The 21937-nt window shown below is 41.0% G+C and overlaps 1 protein-coding gene across 2 annotated transcripts in view; it reads left to right on the forward strand.

The window, feature by feature from the left end:
- Nucleotides 1-10900: 10900 nt before the first annotated feature.
- Nucleotides 10901-21937, forward strand: part of gpc5a (glypican 5a) — a 130178-nt gene continuing 119141 nt past the window's right edge. For both annotated transcript variants that reach the window (XM_034103133.1, XM_034103141.1), the window contains exons 1-2: nucleotides 10901-11352; nucleotides 17388-17549. In XM_034103133.1, coding sequence (XP_033959024.1) covers nucleotides 11199-11352; nucleotides 17388-17549 — 316 coding nt within the window. In that variant the 5' untranslated portion in view covers nucleotides 10901-11198. The remainder of the gene's footprint in view (nucleotides 11353-17387; nucleotides 17550-21937) is intronic.

The raw sequence follows: 21937 nt of genomic DNA on the forward strand, positions 1-21937 counted from the left end.
TGTTAGCTGCTCTAATGCCAGACTCTGACTGATGTTCCTAAACTGTCTGGGACACGAAGCATTTCTATTGCTTTAGATTTAAATTGTGTTGCACAGTAGGAGAAAAGTCACATGGGGATCATCCATACATCAGATAGCATTACTGCACTGCACATACTTTTTCTTTTGTGAAGAGAGACAATCAAAGTCAAAGTGTTGCGTCTTACACATCATCCAGCTAACGCCACAGGTAGGATGTAACTTAATAGCCCACTGTACAATTTGGAGGTAAAATTGTAATCTTTACAGGGGGAAATATTGTGCTTTTCACCTTACTACATATACACGGCAGATTTTACACACAAAAAAGAGAGATCATAAATGATTGCATCTTCATTTATTCAACTACCCATCAGTATCTTTTATTTAAGTTCCACTTTGGCCAAACACAAGCTAACAATATATTGGAAATAATATATATAGTCACATTCTCATATTACTTTTGATACGTTGAGTACATTTTGCTTATAAAATGTACGTACAAAACATATGAAAAAATAAATAAAAATGAGGCCTTGTAAGAAATTAATCTACCTAATATTTATACAATTTGAGCAAATTATTATTCAATTATTTGGTTAGTTTAAGTTGCCGCTAGCAGGAGATACAGAAGTATGCGCTGTCCAACCACCGGGCTACTGAGAAACTTCTTCCCTCCGTCTTTGAGACTCAGCAACTCATCCTTTTTTACAAACTAAATAATAAACAAAATGTTGTGGTTATGTCAAATTAAAGGATAACAACTGCATTCCTTTGTGCAACCCTATGTTGTCAAATGACCGTAAATTAACTTTGAAATTAGTCAGTGACTGTTGGATAACTGATCATCTGTTGATGTCATGGTTTAAGATTTTCAAATGTGATGCTTTGCTGCTTTTCTTTGTCTTAAATTAAAGAAACATTTTCATGTCGGAACTGTTGGTTAAACAAGACAAGACATTTGAAGCTGACACTTAAAACACTGGGTTATTGTAATCTTTTGTCACAATTTTCTTACAAACCAACATTTAAATGGATTAGATCAAATAACAAGTAGATCATCCAAAATGAAAACAACAGTTTTTCACTCATGAAAACTCATTTTTCTCTACATTGAACTCCTTCCTTTTTTATTTTAATACGAAATTACGTTTTCCTGATACATTTTCTTTCAAATGCTGAACAATAACTTGTGAATGAGTATTTTTTTAAAGTGGTGACAATTTTATTTAAGTAAAACATCTGAGGACCTCCTCCACAGTATAATTGTTTATGTTTTTATTATTCAAGATCAATGATTTTATCCCTCACTGTCACTGCACATGGCAGCTGCAATTAAATATATATGCTTTTTATTTAATTATGTTGGTACATTTGTAAATGGATTGGTCGTGCACTTTGTTCTAAATGCTGTTGGATGATCAATCTCTCTTTTCCGGGCCTTATGTTTGAATATAAACCTGTTTAGCTGTGTTCAATAAACAGCCAGGGGGCCATGTTAAAAAAAATGTAATCACTCAAAATCGGATGTTATTATTTTTTACTTGTTAATGGTGTAAAAGTAAAAAAAAAAACTCCACAACAACGTAGTAGCCTCTTGTTCAGTGTCTGCTTTCACTTTAAGTGTTTTACAACTAACAAGAGCAACAGCATAGTGATGGAAACACAGCAGGAGGGTTATGGAGAATTCAATTTGAATTAAAGACTGCGGATAACTCACAGCTTTTCTTGGACTAACAAAGTGACTGAGCGTCACAGTGCGTGATGACTTCATGCACAGCAACTTTATTTGCAAAAAGTGAGTGTAAAGACCTTCATAGTCCCATACAGCAATTGGAACCACTGCATTATGTTTAACAGACTTTTAGACATTTTCATCGCCACATGTTGGTTAATTTATTTTCAACTCAAAACCGCTCTCTGAATAATTTGGGTGGGTAGACGCTGCTCAGAGGAGCATGTCTCATCATAACTTAATGGTGCTCATGGGAAAGTGACTGTCATTCTGAAGTGAACAGCACCGTGGTGAGTTTTTTGCAATGTCTTATTAGGTTGAATGAGCAAAAAAGACACAAGATCCAAAAAGATATTTAAGCATAAATATCTCTGATTGTTTAATTTGTACTAAACCCTTTTCTCATGTAGAATTAGAAGTGGCATCTTTGCAGTTCAACACGTGTATAATCTCACTTGCAAACTGTTAAGCGATCTGGAAAAGTAATGCAATTCCTTTTTATATACATGTTTATAACTCTCAGCATTTCAATTTCTCATTGTGTCTCCTGTGGTTCTGTGAACGGCATCCCTGGGTAAACATGTTTCATGCTCCTTCAGCCACATCATGCCACAGATTTTCAACCTGTCAGCTTCCATGAGCTTCCTCTCCACCGGGGACACTGTTGCCTCAGAAAGCAAGACTGAAGGATCTCCAGGACATGTGCTTTGTGCATCAAACAAGGAGACTGCTCATCTAACATTAAACAGAACATTAAAGCTATTTTCGTTCTTTGAAAGTCTACTGAAGGAGAACATTGTAAGGTAAGTAAACACATGTCTGTAAAACAGGCAATTCAAAGGGCTGTAGATAAAAGAGCTAAAGCTCTGAGACAAAAGGCAAAAGATTAAACCTTAAATAAGATGAAAAAGAATAAAACATACAAAATACCAGCAAAAGTGCATTGTAAGGAAATTGTTGATTAATTGGCCCGTGATCTGCAGCTCTTGATAATAGACTTCGTAATGAAGAACTGCACGTCTGACATGGATAGTGTCATTCTTACCCTGTAGCAAAAAGCTATTTCCCCTCAGGCAAGTGATGTGTTTAAAGTATCTGAATGAGAAAATGACTTCAGAACCGCTTTCTATAATTGGCTTCCTTAATAGACTAGTGGGTCTCGTCTAATTTAAACCATGATGTGTTGAATAGGGAACACATCCTGGCTATCCAATGATAAAAAATAGATTTCCAGAATTGTAATTGTTGAATGTTTTACTAAAACATATCTCTTTTGCTGACAAAACATGTCATTTAAAGACAGCTGGACTTTGACAAACAAGGATGGATATTTGTCATCATTTTCTGACATTTTATAGTCCAAATGTTTTATTGATCAATTGAAATAATAATTGCTGCCTCGCTGCTATTGTGCAAAAACAATGCAACACAAATGAGCTTCTGACTGTGAAACATTACAGAGTATGTTCGTTGTGTGTGTGCATGTGTGTGTCCTCCCACCCCCTCGCCTCAAGTGATCCTTGCTCTTGTGAGATGTTTTTGTCCTACGGAGTTTCACAGCTGAATAGGCCGTGGTTGGGCGAGGTGAATTCAGTTGACCCCGGGGTCAAACAGAGACAATGGTGGTCAGGCTTCCTTAGGAAGAACAAAACAGGGACCCCCAGGCTCATGGCCCCTGTAGTGGGAGGGGCTTGGATCCAGCAGGCCATTTTGAAGAAAGAGGCAAAAGTGGTGCTGCATGATGCATCCGACGGGATGTTTTGGATTTGAAATAAAGGCCTGAATATCACAGATGCTGCCAGCTTGGTGTTTTAAGATACACATTTGACCTTGGAAGTCTTCTGGAGAAATATATGGATTTAATGCATTTGTTGCTATTCGTCCCTCACAGCATTTCCTTATTCTTTAAACAGTTATATAAAAAGTCTTCTACATGCTTTTGCAACTGATATACCTAAGTCTTTGTGCAGAGAGCATAAGAGGAGGGGGAGGTCTTATAAGGAGAGCTGCAAGCTTTTATCTGACCCCATGGGACGAGGAGAAGTCTGCAGCCTCCCTGCGTCCACCCACCCCCCACCTCACTTCCATATGCAGAGGAACTGGCCCCACCGCTGCTTTTGTATGGGGGGTTGTGGGTCATGAGTGAGCGCTCCTACTCCCACCGTGTGCCCAGAGATGTTGGAGAAGAAGAACAGATATTGTGGTATCAGGTTTAAGTTTCATATGTGTTGGTCAGTTGGATGAGTGTGTGTGAAGAGCAAATCACACACACATTTTCATTGAAGTGACAACCAAGAGTAATTTACAGCAACATGCAGAAAATAGATTTTACAGTTAAATAACAAGATTTTTCAGCAGCTGCGGAAACACGCGGAACATTCTTTGAAACTCAATAAGTTGCATAAAGCCGACTCTTTCTTTAAAAACAGAAGCTGGGATGGGGAAGTTGTGGTTAGTGCTTCCTCTCTACAGTTGAAAACCATTCATGACTTTACAGTAGTTAGTTTGCTAGTTCCCTCTGCTGGCCACTATCGTACTGTATCACCCTACTACAGTATCAAAGTGGTGATTTACAGGATTCAACACATGATAATAATAATAATAATAATATAATATAAAATAACTAACGGAAAGCAGAAGATGGTTTGACTCTTAAACAGCACATCTGGACAATAGCAATACCCTGCTTTTAATCAGAAACAGGTTCATTTGCCTTGGTGTATATGTTGAATACAAAAACACAGTCAAAGAAGATATATAGTAAGAAAAGGACCAACAAAATTAAACTATTATAAAAAACGATTTTAAGAAAACTATTATAACATTAAAATATAGCAATATTTACATGAGATAGAGATCAAATATAGATATACCCGTAAAAATTTAATTAAAATAGAATTATAAAAAAAGAACTCAGACCTCCATCTAATTACCCAAAGGTTGCATTTGTGAATTTAGAAGAGATCATCCCTTGTTTCTTTGTTATTAAACTCCAAAGAAAATGGACCGGAGTAATCTTAAAAACACTTGTTTAATCATTTATGCAGTGAAGTTGCATATTTGTGGTCTCAACAAAACAACCTAATTGGAAGGATTGGTTGTACTTGCTCTTAAAGCTGCAGAGCACGTATATAGAGTGGTGTTAAAAGTATTAAAAACCTTTAATACACTTTAAACTAACCATGACAACAATTTAGAAAATGTAAATGTAAATGATTCTGTTTCGTATTTTATACGGTTTCTTTAGGGCAGCTTCATTTAAAAAGTATGTGTTGTTGGACAAATGATGTAAGCAAAATGTGACAATGTTTTCCTCTGAAATGAAGTAGCATAAAAAGGATATACTTGAGAAAATGAAAAAGAACTTACCAGTCTGAGAGTGGCAAACAAATACATGTGAATGAAGTGGCTATTTCAGTTATGTCATTTGAATAATCTTAAATTAAAAGATATCAACCTTACCATCCAATTGATACAATTTTCTACAAGATTTTGTCTCATAGTAAATAGCTGTAACTCTTTTTGGGAAAATTGCAAATTCATACTTATTAGAAAAAACGAAAAACTGAAGTTTGGGAGCTTGAATTCAATATAAAAGTCAGTTCTGCAGAATGCAACAACACATATGAAACATGCATTATTGTATCGACGTAAGCTTTGTGTTTAACTGCAAAACTTTTTTTGAATTATTTTATTTCATACATTCAGATTACTGTACGGTTAAATTGCTAGGCAGTTTTAACTTATAACTTAACAAAGTGTGGAGTGTGGGCCCTGCATCCTGTTTTAGGGCCCGAGAGTGTTGTGGTACTCAACACTTCTGTTGTGGTTTTAAGGCTTCTACCTTTAGCTGTAATGTCTCCATAACATCCAGATGTTTCGTTAAGAATAGGAAAAGAAAGAAGGACCCAGGACAATTTATAATTGTAATTTGTTTCATCTTCTACAGTTTTTCATGATGCACAAACCAAATATCTATTATTGTTCAAATAATTTGGATAATATTAAAAGAAATAGGACTTATTATTGTCTTTTGTCTTGAACCACTTTAAAAACAAAATGTGAAAACATTTTTGAAACATTTGAAAAAACACTTGAAAAAAACAAACATAGTACTTACTCCTTTACTAAAATAAATGTTTAAATACATTACAAACTATTTTCCGTTTAATTTTTATTCTTCATATCTTTTCTCCAATTATTATTTCAGTTTCAAATGTTGCTTTAAATTATTTGCTTGATTCATTAAAACTTTATCAACATATTTTGGGGTTTTCTGTTGAAAATAAATAAAGCAATATGAACCTTGCCCCAACACAGATTACTACCATCTTCATTGTTTTCTCAACCAATATTCTTTTTTAAATTAAAATAAGAACAACTTTCAAAAGAGAAGCAACTGTACTCTGACATCACTGTCAGTCCTTTTCTATTGAAATAACTGATTTATATTCCTTTGAACATTTAGGTAAGACTAACGAAAACAACATGAAAATGATCCCTGTTTTTCTGTTTTAAACACTCTGGGTTTATGGGTGCTTAATGTTTTTTTTAAAGATTTGTTTTATTATAGAAATATTTAGTAATACTTAAAGTGTTATAAAGCAAACAAAAACTGTATAACTGACCAATTGTTGTGTAATAGTGTCCTTAAATTAAGTTTTTCAAAAACAAGTGTAACATTTAGAATTAAAATAAAAAGGAAACATTACTTTTATTTTTCGCTCTTTAAAAAAAAAATGCAAATCATGTTTATATGATGAGCTCCAGGTCAACACATTATGAGAACGCGTTGAGCAGCAGCAACAGGTTAATTAGTCATTTTATTTTTTAAGTAAACAAAGAGGCAATGAACCTTAAGAATAACATCATATAAATACATTAAGTTCACAACTCAGCACTTTTGATCGATAACATTTTTTTTATGATACATTTGTAATATAATGAACAACTTTAATGGACATTAAAATGTATGATTAAGCAGTCTGTGTGCCGTTATGACGAATTCATATATGTATATATAATTTTATATAAAAGTACGTTGGAAACCCTCGATGATTGCTGACTGTTTCCCTCTCCTTCCTCAGGAGAGGTGGAGATCTGTGTCGGAAGTACCGTAGTTTATGTATGCTAATGTGTAGAGTTGGGGGTTGTAGCTAGATATTTACGTTCAGAGGGAGCCGCCCTTCATTCACCCACATGGTTACCAACTGGTCGCCTTCGCGCCACTTTCCTATCCCCGCAATCATTTTTAACCAGCCTTACTGGGCTACAAATTGACTCCCGATCGGCTCGGATTTCTCTTTATGTTCCGTTGTTGTGCGCCGGTAGAAAACTTTCCGGAACAGTTTCGTATTTATTCCTCTCTTTTGTCGGTAAGAGACTACACGGCAGCCCAAGCAAGTGAGCGAAGATGGTGGATTTCGGCTGGTGAGTGTCTGCCGAGCGCATGTTTATCAGGCAAGGAAGTCGGGTTTGGGGTTGTTTTATTATCTCTGTTTTGCGGAACGAAATCTCTAAACGATGTGTTTTATGCCTGTTTTAATGTGTCTTAATATCGTACTAATGGAGGGGAAATGCACACATTAAATCCTAAATGATATGCTGGCGATGAAAACAGTGTAATGTGAGGCGCATGGCAGCCCCCTCTGCTCCACCATTGAGGGAATGAGGGAGATTTGAAAAGCTGTCCAGAGCCTTTCTCCTTAGCAACTAGTTGAGAAAAATACGACATTCTCGTAACAACACTCGAGTTTGTGTAAACATGCGTGTCCAATATTAGTAAGGAAAGTTTGTAAATGTGGATAATTTGTTGCTCAGTCTCGAGTGCAGTGGTGTGTGAGTTAAAGTGCCCCCCAGAACAAAGCAGCAGCACATGGGGCAGTGATAGGCCGCGCGTTTTAGCTTAGCTACCTTAGCCTAGCTGCAGACACTCAGCACAGTTGTGTTGTTGGGTAAACACATACATAACAGTATAAAGGGTTGGTATCACATTTAGATAAAGATAGGAGCAGATAAATACAGCCAATCCACCGGGGCAGGTGGTGTATGTTCAGACGTGTGCTCGTTTGTTGTTGGCTAGCGGCTAATCAGTGTAATCAAACTATTTAATTGTATTAGCTTGCGAAACCACTGCAACAGACCCACCGAGTTTACTGTTAAGACACTAAACTGCTCATGTGCCACATCAAAGTTGTCGTTATTGCAGCTGTAGTAACGTTAACACGGTTTTCCATGTTTTCACCAGGCTAATTCGTTAGCTCCCAGCAGCTAAGCTACCTGCCCGACCACGGCTGCTGTTTGCTGCGGACATTAGCCGTGTTTTTCTCGGGGATCCGACACAGCAGGCCCCGGTGTTTGCACCAAATAAACAACACGCAACTACACATTTCAACAAGTCAATACAGCGTTAGCTCGATTTGTCATTACTCATTTATGCTAAGGTTGGCGCACTTGGAGGCGCCATGTTAAAGGCGGTGGGGGAGGGGTGATCAACAGTCTCCCTGCGCATGCGCCTCAGTGTCGCAGGGAACGCGGGCCGCAGGCTGTGCTGCTCATTCATGTTTTCTGTGACCTCGTGCTGCTGCGATAAATCACAACATCTCCTATCACAACAACTAATTCGTGTAATCCTCGACTAATCAGGAATAGTGATGCACTTTATTGATGGAGACGATTTGAATACCACGTTTTTTTTGGTGGATTTAATGAAAGAAATGGGTTACATGTGCGCACACATCAACCTAAGGATGTAACTTGTTGTAATTCCCAAAAAGTCGAATTGTTCTCTAAGGTGTATTTTGTTCTCTCCCCCCCCCCCCCCTCCAGATCCACCATGATATCCTGAGGCCAACCCGAATTCCAACCTGGACCAGTGTGACAATCTTTCCCATGTTGCTGTAATCAGTCTGTGTATTGTCAAAGTGCTTACAGTGCAGGTAGTTCTATGTCATACCTACTGCAATGGAGGCACTTACAGCAATACCCTGACACTGATGTGCAGAGCCCTTTGATGTTATGTGTCATGTGAAGTACTGTCTTTGTGCTAAGGTGCATCTAGTGCAGATAGTGAAATAGACTAGCACCTACTGCCCTAAGTGCTCCTTCTGGCATAAGGGGCTGTGATATGCGCCACCAGACCATTTTTTTCAATTTCCAATTGGGCTTTAATATCTTGCAGTTCTCTGCTAGTTTTGCATAGTTGCACTACAAGAATAGATGAGTTGTGCAAATCTATGCAAAACTGATGGTGGCCTGCTTGCTCTCCACCTGTTTAGATTTTTGGTTTTGGGGGTGTCACATCAAACACAATTGGTTTGAATAATACAAATGTAGTGCTGATATAAAAAAAAAAACACGTATTTTCCAGTTTGTGAAGTTACTGAGTTTCAGCAGTGCTAAAGTGCTTATAGTGCAGGTAGTGTCTTTCTCCTATCTACTGCAATGTAAGCACTTAAAGTACTTCTAACTAACTGCATCTTTCTGAACCTCGGATGTCTATGATTATGGATGATCTGTTAATCATCACTTGGTCAGTTTTGCTGGTTTGCATCCAGCTTTTTCTGATGTTCGCTGTGCAAATCCATGCAAAACTGACTAGGTTGATGAACTGTTCGAAGTGGTATTGCTCTTAAACATAGATGTTATTTCCTCGTGGTGGGTATATGGTGTCTAAAATACTTGGAGATGTCCCTTCCTGTGCAGGTGGGGATTTGTAGCAATGCTGAGTACCTGGAGGTATTGCACTTGTCCCGGCCTGTATAGGAACGAGGAGATGGAGCTGACCTGGATCCTGACCTCAGTATACTAGAAAAATGAATGCACTCAACTTTATGACTGCTTATTATGTATGCAATGCATGTGATAGTTGATGGGGATATGTTTTTTTAAAATGTGTTAATTGTAATGTCATTTGAAATTTATATTAAATTGTTTACACTTTTCTTTTTCTTGAATGCCTTATTATGCAAATCTCACAATGAGTTAAAGGAATTTAACACTGTTTAGTCATTTGGTAAATTGAAATGCACCTCAATTGAATTTGTATAGGATTATTTGTAAGCTTTTTTTAAATGGTTATATCGTGCCGCCTTTATTAGACACTGTTGAAGCAAGACAATACAAAAAGTAACATTATTTATTTTACATTAATAAACTAATTCTATGGCCAGTAACTTTTGATTCTCTTTACACTTTCTTTAACTGATGGGCATCAACTAATATTCTAATAAATGTAATTTTTTGACCACCATACACCGGATTACATCTAGCATATCACCCATTGGGTTAACAGCTTTAAAAAAAAAAATGGAGGTGCAGTCTTCAATGCACACAAGACAGACATTTAAGAGCACAGCCCTGAATAACAGCAGCTTATTACAGGAGGCCACATTGAAGGGCAGTAATGGCTAAACTGATGGGGGTCTTATTGTAGTAGTTGCCCATTCATTTTCAATATATGAAAGCTGAATATTACCTCTAGTTTTTTTCAGTTTGCAAATCACAATCAAGCCCACATGAGTTCAAGGCAAACTGAAAACATGGAAAATAACTTTACAATTTAATTTGTTTGTAGCCTTTATTTAACCAGGTGAAAGCCCCTTGAGATCAACATATCTCTTTTTCATGGGTGACCTGCAGCACATTAGTTACACATGTAACATAAAAACAACAGAACAACAATAAGGATGACATACAACATAATGTACAGGGTACTACTACTTTAATTACTGAGAAGAAAGGCAAATCAGCAATGCAAAACAACCCTTTCAATCTTTCATTTGAATTCAAATCTAAATTTCAAACTAAGATGTTGCTGACAATAAGCAAACGTAAGTCAAATAAGAAATTGAGAACTATTGAACATTACGAGTAGGCCCCTACAGTGTAATTACATTTACTTGCATTTGGGATTAAGGGCAAAACATAGGCATACCCATAGTTTATGAATCAATCCATGATTTAAGAAAACCCTTAACAGTCACGCCTCATCAATATATACAAACTTTGCTGTAAAGAGACCTTTGCTTCATATCCACCTAATCTCTGCACCCTTCAGCGTTGATATTGTTTAATTGTCATAATTAAATCAGGTCTTAACTCAAAGGGGGCGGACACTAGATGGCGCTGTCCGTTCGCCGGCAGCTGCTCACCGGCCATGGGGTGCAGGTAACGCTGCGGGACCGCCTCTGCTCCGGGTCCAGCTAACTTGGACAACATGCCGCTGTAACAGACTCCTCACACCGCTGCAACTTTCACTCCGTCAGCCTGCACTGAAATGATGATCCGCAGCGTTTCCTCCACACAAACGCCACATGGTCGACGACGCTGAGTCCTGAAACCTGAGATGTGGACGGGACTCACCTGAGCTGCCCGAAGGTTCAGAAGAAACCTTAACTTCCAAACAAGCGTCTTTTTGTGGCGTATAACCCTGGATTTGGTTAACATGGGTGTGCTGCTGTGGACGAACTGCGTTTTCTTGCTGGCGTGTGGCTCTGGATTAGGGTTTGGCAGCCCCAACAGATGCGATGAAGTGCGGAAAGTTTTCCAACTCAAACAAATTGGACCAAATCAATTATTGCCTTTGAGCCCCAGACTAGGTATGTTTGAAATGCACATGAGAAGCTAACCTATGCTATCATATAATTGATGTCACATTTCTTTCGATACTTTAATCATTAACATCTATTTAGCAACGAAAGCATCATCAAGCTAAACCCTGAATGAAAGAAATATGCCAGAGAAGTCATTCAACACTACATTACCTTCCTGTTGAGGTCACTAACTGCACTGTGGATTTTTAACCTGTCATTTTCTGGCTATTGAAGTACTCTTTGTAGTTACAAAATGCGCATTTTTAAACATATTTAGAGGCGTGTGTGCAGTCATGATAATAATATAGACAGAACCTGGAGAGCGCTAAACTGTTTAAAGTTTTAAACCTTTGTGTGATGGGACGTTTAAATCGAGAAATATGGAGGAAATGCCGTGTAACGCAATTATGTTTATTTTGGATATCATGTTTGGACCCATAACTTAAATTTGTTTCCAGGAGTGTTTCAGTTTAATACATGTTGAAATATTCAATAGGGTTGCATGGGCTAGAGAGATGGGCTTGGAGATTATACTTTGCTTGTGTTTGCGCAACAAAACAACCTTTAAAATGTGGTTGTCTTGGCTGTTTTGTGCTAACGTTTTTCGAAGGTATCTAGGAGTTTAAACTCCTGAGATGATGTGTTGGTTTTTGATGGCTGTCAAAAGCAGATAAGTGGCTTGCAGGGATAAACAGGAATTATTTAGTCTAAAGTTAGGTAAACAAGGCCTCATTTAACTTTCTGAACACCACCCATAATGCAATTGCACATTATACTTCTGCACATCAATTAGGTGGGATGATGGGTGCAGATATTTCAAGTGGGCTGTCATTGACCAAACGGCTTGCTACTGCTTTCTCTTGGAAAAATAAATCTTAACAGTGTTGATAGCATCCTGCCACAAACTGCTCCCTACAAACTTCACTTTCCTCTGCTGCTGTGTGGAAACTGATTACATTGGCAGAAAACCCTCAAATACTTCCTAAACCTCTAACTAACCCTTATAATGCCATCACCACTCCTGCCCTTTAAGTGAGCCTGTGTGAATCTGAATCTCAGTGCTACTTCTCAACTGAAAAGTACTTTCTCAGATATGAATGATGTGTGCAGTGGGTGCCTCCTGTAGAGGCGATGATAAGCTCCTGATTCAGTAACGTTATACAAACACTTGCTACTGTTAATATATGTGCTGCTGCTGACCCTTCTTGCAACCTTGCACATTTCCTCTTAAACTGAATGCATCTTGACATTAGAGATGTGTAAATGGTTTCCTTGATGGATTCATATTAATGCATTGAAACACATCAGAGAGTGTAATGGGCAATAGCATAATGAATCCTGTATATCGTATAATGTATCTATTCTTTAGGGTTGGCTTGTGATACATTGCCAGAAATTCCTGGAGATTGAGAGCGAGCTGTTTCTATGTTTTCGAATAAGACGTGCCAAACAGCCTTCAGTTTGGGTCAGAATATGGCAAGCCATAAGTCTTTCCCCTCAGCCAACTAAAGCTTCTTTCTGTGAAAATAGTTCTGGGAAGCATTTAGGTGAAAAAGAAAAAAAACAAGACCTGGGGCTCTTTCAAGTTGTCTTATCTGGGAGAGTTTAAATTCCTCCACGTGTGCCATCGCCTGCCCTGCACCCTCCTCACTCTTCTTCAACTGATAGCGTCTCTGGCAACAGCTCTGCACTCTCTGCCTAGGCTTGTCCGAGAGGCTTTTGCACAGTTTTGGGACTCTTTTAAGATGTTTTGACTGTCCCCTATGAAGGATTGCTTATTTGTTCATAGCTTAGCTTATCACTGCCACAAACTGGTGAGCCGATAACTTTTTGACTCACATCTCTGCTCAGGTTCTTTGTGTTTTGGTTTTCTGCTCCAGTAAAGCATTTGTTGTACTCCTATAATGGTGGAAGAATGATTTTGAATGACCAGAATCAATGATTAGGTCCATATATATTATATTTCTTTTGAATATCCCGTACTATTTATTTACCTTGTATTTTTCGACTTGTGTGTATCTCTCTATATAAACATGGATTGTCAATACATTTAACCTCGATGACCCCTTGACTTTTATTTTCCCATAATTGGTTGACCCCTCTGTTTCTGAGTGAAATATTTCCATTTGACAGATTCTCATGAGTGCTGCTAAAGAAAATTGCTTGTCACTTTGGACGGTTGGCCAATTTATCATACAGGTATTAAAAAAGATTTGTAGACACACTCACCTATTCATACTTGCCTTTTGACAGTTTTGACAGACTTGCATGTCTGTGGAATGGAAAGTAAGTGGAGCACCCTAAGGAGAGCCTCTAGATCCCCAGCCACAACTTCATGCCTCTCACATATTTGTTTTACTTTCATGTAACATATGTAAGCAATTTGTTACTAAATAAATACAAGGTGAAAACCCACAAGGTTGGGGAAAATGGTGTACCTATTCATAAGTGTCACAGTCCCAGGTTTATGTCACGGTTTTAGTGTTGTCTGTTCATTCTGTGTTTTGTCTTCCTCCTTGTGTTTTGTCTGGTCCTCCTCCCTGTCGTTGGTTTCCCTGGTGTGTCTGATTGTCTCGTTGTGTTCACCTGTTGCCCTTGTGTTTCTCCCTCCCCCGCCCGGCTGTGTCTTGTCCTGTGATTACCCTTCTGTGTATTTGGTCTAGTCTTCCCCTGTGTTCCATGTCGGTTCATTGTTTCCCCTTCATGTTATTCCACGGTCTGTGTTCCTTGTGCTGCTCGTTTGTTTTGGATATTTTGGATACTGCCTTTTTTGCCACAGCTTTTATTATTTAATAAAGCTCTCTTTTCGTTAAATTCTGCATTTGAGTCTTACCTGCTTCACCCAAGCGTAACAGAATGAACCGACCAAATTTGGACTCAGCATATTTTAATGTTTTGGCCCCACAGGCGGAATGTCTTGGGTACTCTCTGGAGTACATTTTTTACACCTGGAAGAACGCCTCATCTAGACGAGGTAAAGAGGCTGCTTTGAAGGAGGCACGCCGGGAGGTTGCTCGCAAGCCCTGGCTCAGGAGCTTGTTGCCTGAGTGGCTACAAACCTTTACAAGTAGCCCTGAAGACTTGTCACAAGCTTCTAACCCTTTCCTGGGATCCGACTACTGTCCTGTTGGAGGTCCACGGAGTCTCCAAAAAGCCTCTAGGAGACGCAGGGCCAGGATTCCAGCCCGTGCTCCAACAGCCATGATCCCGGCTTCAGTTACGGTTTCCACAGCCATGGATCCATGCACCAGTACCGGCCCGCAGGGTTATGTTTCCTTGCTCGATTACCTGGCCCACACAGCCATGGTCCAGGTCTCTGTTCCGGTTCCAGCGGCTCCAGTTCCAGCCTCAGACCTTTTCTCAGGAACCCGTCGGGCATTTGGAGGTCCACGGAGCCTCCAAAAGGTCTCTGGAAGATGCGAGGCCAGGATTCCAGCCCGTACTCCAGCGGCTCCGGCTCCAGTGCCGGTCCCAGCAGCCATGGTTCCGGCCCCAGTTCTGGCCCCAGCGGCCATGGTTCCGGCCCTGGTTCCGGCCCCAGCAGCCATGGTTCCATGCTCCAGTGCCGGCCCACACAGCCATGGTTCCATGCTCCAGTACCATCCCACACAGCCACGGTTCCGTGCTCCAGTACCATCCCACACAGCCACGGTTCCGTGTTCCGGTTCCGTGCCCAGCAGCCATGGTTCCGGCTTCATTACCGGCCCCAGTAGCCATGGTCCCGACTCCAGTTTCGGCTCCAGGACTGGCTTACCGGCCGACGCCAGCTCCCAGAGTCCTGTCGGCGTACCGGCCGACTCCAGCACCTCGTCACTTGTTGGCTCTCCAGCCGACGCCAGCTCCCTGTGTCCTGTTGGCGTACTGACCGACACAAGTTCCCTCTCAAGCCCTCTCTCGAGTTCCCTCTCAAGTTCCCTCTCTCGAGTTCCCTCTCAAGTCCCATCTCGAGTCTCTTCTCGAGTTCCCTCTCAAGTCCCCTCTCAAGTCTCCTCTGAAGTCCCTACCCGAGTCCCCTCTCAAGTTTCCTCTCTAGTCTCCCCTCGAGTTCCCTCTCGAGTCCCCTCTCAAGTTGCTTCTCAGGTCCCCTTTCGAGTCTCTTCTCGAGTCCCCTCTCAAGTCTCCTCTCAAGTACCCTCTCGAGTCTCTTCTCGAGTCCTCTCTCAAGTCCCCTCTCGAGTTCCCTCTCAAGTCCTCTCTCTCGAGTCCTCACTCAAGTCCCTCAAACCCTAACCCTGCTCTCCTGCCGAGGGTTCTGCCAACTCCATGTCCTGTCCCGTTGGGGGTCCCGCCGACTACTCTTCTGCCGGGGGTCCTGCCAACCCTATGTCCTGTGCCGTTGGAGGTCCCGTCGACTACTCTTCTGCCGGTGGTCCTGCCAACCCTATGCCCTGTCCCGTTGGAGGGCCCGCCGACTACTCTTCTGCCGGGGGTCCTGCCAACCCTATGTCCTGTCCCGTTGGGGGTCCCGCTGACTACTCTTCTGCCGGGGGTCCTGCCAACCCTATGTCCTGTGCCGTTGGAGGTTCCACTGGGGGTCCTGCCAGCTCCATGTCCAGTCCTGTTGGAGGTCCCGCCGACTACTCTCCTGCCGGGGGTCCTGCCAACCCCTTGTCCTGTTCCGTTGGAGGCCCCACCATCACCTGTCTCACCGGGGGTCCTGCCAACTCCTGGTCCTATTCCGTGTGGGATCCTGCCGAAACCTGTCCCACTGGCTCCGTTTCCTGTTCGGCCGACACCGGGTCCTGCCCGGCCTCCGTAGCTGTCTGGTCTTCGCCCTCGAGCCTGGCCCCCTGAGAGCCTGGCCCCCTGAGAGCCTGGCCCACTGAGAGCCGCGGTCTTCGCCCTCGAGCCCGGCCGCCCTCGAGCCCGGCCGCCCTCGAGCCCGGCCGCCCTCGAGCCCGGCCCCCCTCGAGCCGCGGTCTTCGACCTCGGGCCCGGTCCCCTGACTCTTCCTGCCGCTGCCTTGTGCCCTCATGCTCGGCCCCCTGAGTTCGCTCGCTGTGGCGTTCGCCCCTTTTTGAACTCTGCCTTGCCCCTGGGCCATCCGCCCGAGACCCCCTCCTTGGTCTCTGCCTTGCCCCCGGGCCGTCCGCCCGAGACCCCCTCCTTGGTCTCTGCCTTGCCCCCGGGCCGTCGCCCGAGACCCGTCCTCCAGACCCCTCCACACACCCTTTCTTGGCCCTAGTTATGTGTCCCTCCTCCGGTCCCCCTCCACCCACCCTGCTGGACCTTTTTTTTTTGGGACGTCTGGGATCCGTCCCTTGAGAGGAGGGTTCTGTCACACTCCCAGGTTTATGTCACGGTTTTAGTGTTGTCTGTCTAGTTGTGGGTTTTGTAAGTCTGTTCATTCAGTGTTTTGTCTGGTCTTCCTCCCTGTCGTTGGTTTCCCTGGTGTGTCTGATTGTCTCGTTGTGTTCACATGTTGCCCTCGGTGTTACGGTATGGAGGTAAAGAAGTGTACTGTTATGGACGTGGGCAGCCAGCAGCGAAACCAATTTGAATCTTATATTTTGAAACTGTCCTCCGCAATCAGGTTTTGACATGTAACTAAAGCTGTTATCTATGTTCTCTTTAGAGCCACCAGATTCCATTGGGGGAAAAAAATAAAACTGAAAATGTATACAACATTACACAGAGGTTGCTATAACGCTGTATCAATATGTCTGTGTTGTGTGACATCTGAGTTAACCATTTAAAACATCAAAAGAGAATAGTAATGGATGCCAGCTTAAGCTTAAATTGATATTGATTTTCTTTTAGCCATGCCTCTTTTTAGGTGGTTGATGATATTTTTGCTGTAGCCCCCTTGGGTGTCAAATACACTGACTTCGACCTTTCAGGTCTGACCAGGGCCTGTAAATGAACCCAATTCCAAAAGTCTGAACTATCTCTTTGACATTTCTCTTTTGTTGAACAAAATAACAAAGACAAATGTAATTTCTGGCTCAGTGAATTTCGAAATACAGTGGCACCATGAGAAATGAGTTATTCCTTCCCATTTTTATTTTAAGATCCTAACATTCAATCTTAACTACTCTTAGGTTCAGACCTTCAGGTGTGCATGTCCAAGAACCTGACCTGCTGCACCAAAAAGATGGAGGAGAAGTACCAGGTGGCGGCCCGGAGAGACATCCAAAACCTCCTGCAGACGTCCAGCTCCAGCCTCAAGTTCCTCATATCGCGCAATGTGGCAGCTTTTCAAGGTAAGAGTTAACTGGTGTGCTGTGTGTGTGTGTGTGTGTGTGTGTGTGTTTATTCATCACTGTAACAAATGTTAAACTTCATAAACGCGTGCTGAGATGAGAGAGCAAATGTTTACGTGGATAATTGTATGTGTGTAGTTGTTTGTGTGTGTTTCCGAGTTGCAGTACACATTTAGGAGTTGGGGTTTGTGTGGGTGTTGTGAAAACAGTGGATGAGTCAGTGTGCGTGCAGCTAGGCTCCACTTCAGAGCAAACAGAGAGGGTCTGTCCTCCTTCCAGATCTACCACTACACTATGATCCTGAGATAAGATGGACTCAGGATGCCGTCTCTAAGGGTGAAAGTCTGTCAGGGATATGTACTGGGGCTTTTACTAATAGCTGCTTTTCCTGTGCAAGGTGTCCTCTTATACTGATACCTCCATAAAAGCAACATATGTAGGGCAGAGGAACACAGTTAACTCAGCATAGAAACACCATAAACTGGCTGCAACCCATCCCCATATCGGTTTTCAACCTCTTTCTCTTATTGTTTTGCATTCCTCTCCATCTTTTTCATTCAGCAATGATTGACAGTTAGTGTACAAGCAACAACTTGCCTCTGTATCTCTCCTGCCCAGCTTGGGATGTTTCTCCCACTCTAGTTGATGGCTGTCATATGATGGCTGAAATGAGTGGGCAACAAATGCAGAGCTTACTACTTGAGTGTACAGTCTCAGACATATTATTAAGCCAATTCTCTTTAACGATGTCTCTCAGTTTAAAGACGTGCTGTTATCCTCCTCCTAAACTCAAATGGTTTATGGGAGAGTCCCGGCATGATCACAGTGTTTTAGTTGAGGTTGGAAGGGGCAATGCCCTGTTTGTGTTGTCAGATGTTTGATGTCTCTACTGGGGCTCTGAAGGTGAATTCAAATACTCTGCGTTTATGAAGGCATTGGCAGATTTTTTAAATACTGTTAACTTATTAAAAAATGGCAAACAGTCTTATTTAGGTGAAGGGTTTAAAAAAAAAAAACTTCTAAAAAGAAAAGTTCAAATCCAATGAAAAAACTAAAGACTTCACTTCCTTTGGCACTTCCCCCTCAACTGAATATGTACATCTTCAAAACGGTTGCTAACATATAGAAATGTCCCAACATTTGGTTTTTAGGAGAACTTTTGAACTTCAGATGAATACATGTTTGGTATAGTATTACAGGTATGTGTATTTGGGACTTGCTCCAAATAATTTACATGTTGTTCGGTACAACAATGTCGACTATTCTGATTGTTTTTTTAAATGATTGTTGGACAATATTGGAGGACCAAAGCAGATAAGAGTAAGCTTAATCAGGGCTACACAAATAATACATGTTTAAAGTTAAAGTTCTTGTTACTTAAAGCCAGTCCAAGAACTGGCAGCTTTGTGAGTGCAGGGCAAGTCAAAAAAGACTACAGGAGCTGGTAGCTGTTTGAAATACTAAAATGAGCAGCACTCACATGGTTTCATCTGAGGAATGGCAGGCAGTGTGCTCTCTTGCCAAAGCAAACAGAGTTCCCTGTCAACAGCGGCTCTCATCACCAGTCAACAAACAGTGGCGGCTGCTTCCAACATCCAGGCTGCGTAACACAAGTGGCAACAGACGCTCAGCAATTTAGGTTTCATATTGGATCACAGGCAACAGCAGTGTAACTACCCTGAATGTTACATTTATTAAGTCGTTATGTTGTGTTCCCAAGTTTTTCTTCTGATTTATTTAAAATAAGTTGTGGGTTCTAAGTCATTTGTGACTGATTATTTTCTTGATATATATATATATATATATATATATATATATTTATATTCTTTTTTTTTTTTTTTTAATTTATTTTTATTTTTTAGTTTGCATGTTCAGATTGTGTGTATAGTCCAGCCCCCATAGATAATACCAAATGTTGGCTTGTAATTGACTTGTTGTTTAAAAAAGTTTGTTGATTGACTGATTGATTCGATTTTTAAAATACTCCCTGTGAAATTTCTTGTAGATACATTCACGTTTGCTTTTGAATTCTCATCTAAACACCTTGCTTTTACTTTCTTCACGACCTTTGCAAAGCTATATGTATGTCTCCAGAGGCATATTGTTCTTGATTTTCCGTCCCTCTCATTATCATGAACCCCCGATTTCTGGAGGAACAAACTTCCACTTCGACTCAGAAGAACTCATTGGAATTTGTGTTTCAAAGTCATTGTGACCTCACAAAGTTACTTAGCTTTTGGCCATAACAATAAATAATATATTTAATCATGTTAAACATTTTAAATCCTGCAATGTTTGCATTTATGATTGCTTGCCAGCAATCTCTCCCTATTGCTGGAATTTTTATTTAGTTTGTTGTCATGTTACCACCACCAACTTTAGATAAGGGAAAACGTGTGTCCAAAAATATCTTCTGGATCACATATATATATATTTCATAAGCTAAATCAAGTTGCGCATGAAAGAAATGCAAACCACAAATGTAACTCTTCCTCTCTGCCGGTTCAATATTGTTTGTCTTGCTATTGAAGTAAATCTATGCTGATAGAAGCTGATGCTTGTTAAAATGTTGCTGCTGATTTTTTGACTCGCAGTCTATAATATCTTGGTACGCACGCACTCACACACTCACGTACACACACAGAGCCACCCACGTGGCATTGTTCTATTTGGTTGTGAAGGTTTTAAGGGTCTTTGTCACATGGAGAAAACTCTCTGTGGCACCATATGTATGGGAAGCACGGAGGGAAAGAAATGTCTGGCAGGTTGTTAGATCTTAACAGAGTGGGAAAAAAAAAAACAGCTTTGCTGTTCATGTGCAGACATAAAAGAAACACAAGTCAAGCATTTAATCCTTCTTTCCTATCCATGGAGTGTTCAATGATGCTGAATTAATATGACTGAATTGTTTGTTATTCATCTTGTGTGACTGTTAGTTTTGTTCTGGGTGTTTTCAGATTATAATGGAGGTGGAAACAAGCCAACAACTTTACGGATGGTTTTAAAATTGAAATAAGATGTTATGTTGACTGGCTGCCCTCAGCATTATTACTGCTTCACCGTAAACACTTTTGTTGAGTACTGGAAGAAATACTTCTCTCTATGAGGTAGGAGAAAAACAAGTCCCTTAGTTTTAGCTTCCAAATGATTGGCAGCCTGCGCTGTAATTTGAGAGACAACGGAGAACAAGCAGAGTGTATAATGCATTACAACCACAGACAGGAAGAAGGGCGAGTTAAAGGGGTGCAGACTAATGTGGTCATTTGTTATGTGCAAAGCCTTCAATTAGACATTTTTTATATATATGCAGCTAAAAGGAGAGGGGGCAAGACACAATTAGAGGAATGTAGATCAATAACAGTCTGAAAGACTTAGGAGACAGGGAAAATAGCTCTAACCAATAAAATGCTATTTAAAATGTTTTTCTTCCTCTGGGACTTTTTGTTGCCCTTTAATGGGCAGTAATAACACATTCAAGAGCATATGTAGAAAAAGTGCTTAATACACATAATAAGAAATGTTGATTATGAGAGCTTCAAAGCACAGCTCATCCTACATTAATGGCTGAATACGTGTTTCCATTTCTTTTATGTGCCTCAAGATTAGAATATCTCGTCCTTAAATGAACTTGACTGCTGCCTCTCAAATCTCTTCACAACGAAAAGATAGCTTGGCAACTGGGCTGGTTAAAACTAGAAAGAATAAAGTTGATAGCATACTTTTCAGCAGAAGTCCTTTGAGCCTCCCAGCACATCTCTTTTTTTCTCTTCTCTTTCTGCTGCTCTGTCAGTAAGCCTCTTAGGACTGCATGTTTTCTTTCACCGGTTGTGGGTTTCCTGCATGTTGTCCACACAATGCACAAATATGCAGCCTGCTCAGAGGGGCTTCAGAGGAGATCTTTTTTGCCCTGTGCAGGTTTGTTTTACATCCATGGCAACCAACCTGTGCAATCCTAGCTTCCCGCTGGGCGGCAGCCGATAAAACTCAGAAACAGAGCATATTATGAATCAGCTGTTGAGATGCCTGAGAGACTGTCTGAGGAGGGGCACTTAAATCTTAGCAGAATGTCGGATACCACCAGATCAAAGGAATGCCCTCCTTTGGGAAGAGCTTTGAGGAAATATTAAAGCAACATATTGCCTTGTATTGCCTTCAAAAGTGAAGAATCCAGGGATATTTACAGAGGCTGGAACTGTTGGCTTGTAACAAATTAAAGGAATAGTTTGTTATTTTGAGAATGGGATTTTCCACTTAATTGCAGAGATTTTAATAAGAAAAGCAAAACTACTCTCATATCTACCCGTTACATACAAAGGTACAACCAGCATAGAGTTAGCTTTGCTTAGCATAAAGGCTAAAGGGAAAATCAACTATCCTGGCTCTGTCCA

The sequence above is a fragment of the Pseudochaenichthys georgianus genome, chromosome 3, assembly GCF_902827115.2.
Source record: "Pseudochaenichthys georgianus chromosome 3, fPseGeo1.2, whole genome shotgun sequence".
Taxonomy (NCBI): Eukaryota; Metazoa; Chordata; class Actinopteri; order Perciformes; family Channichthyidae; genus Pseudochaenichthys; species Pseudochaenichthys georgianus.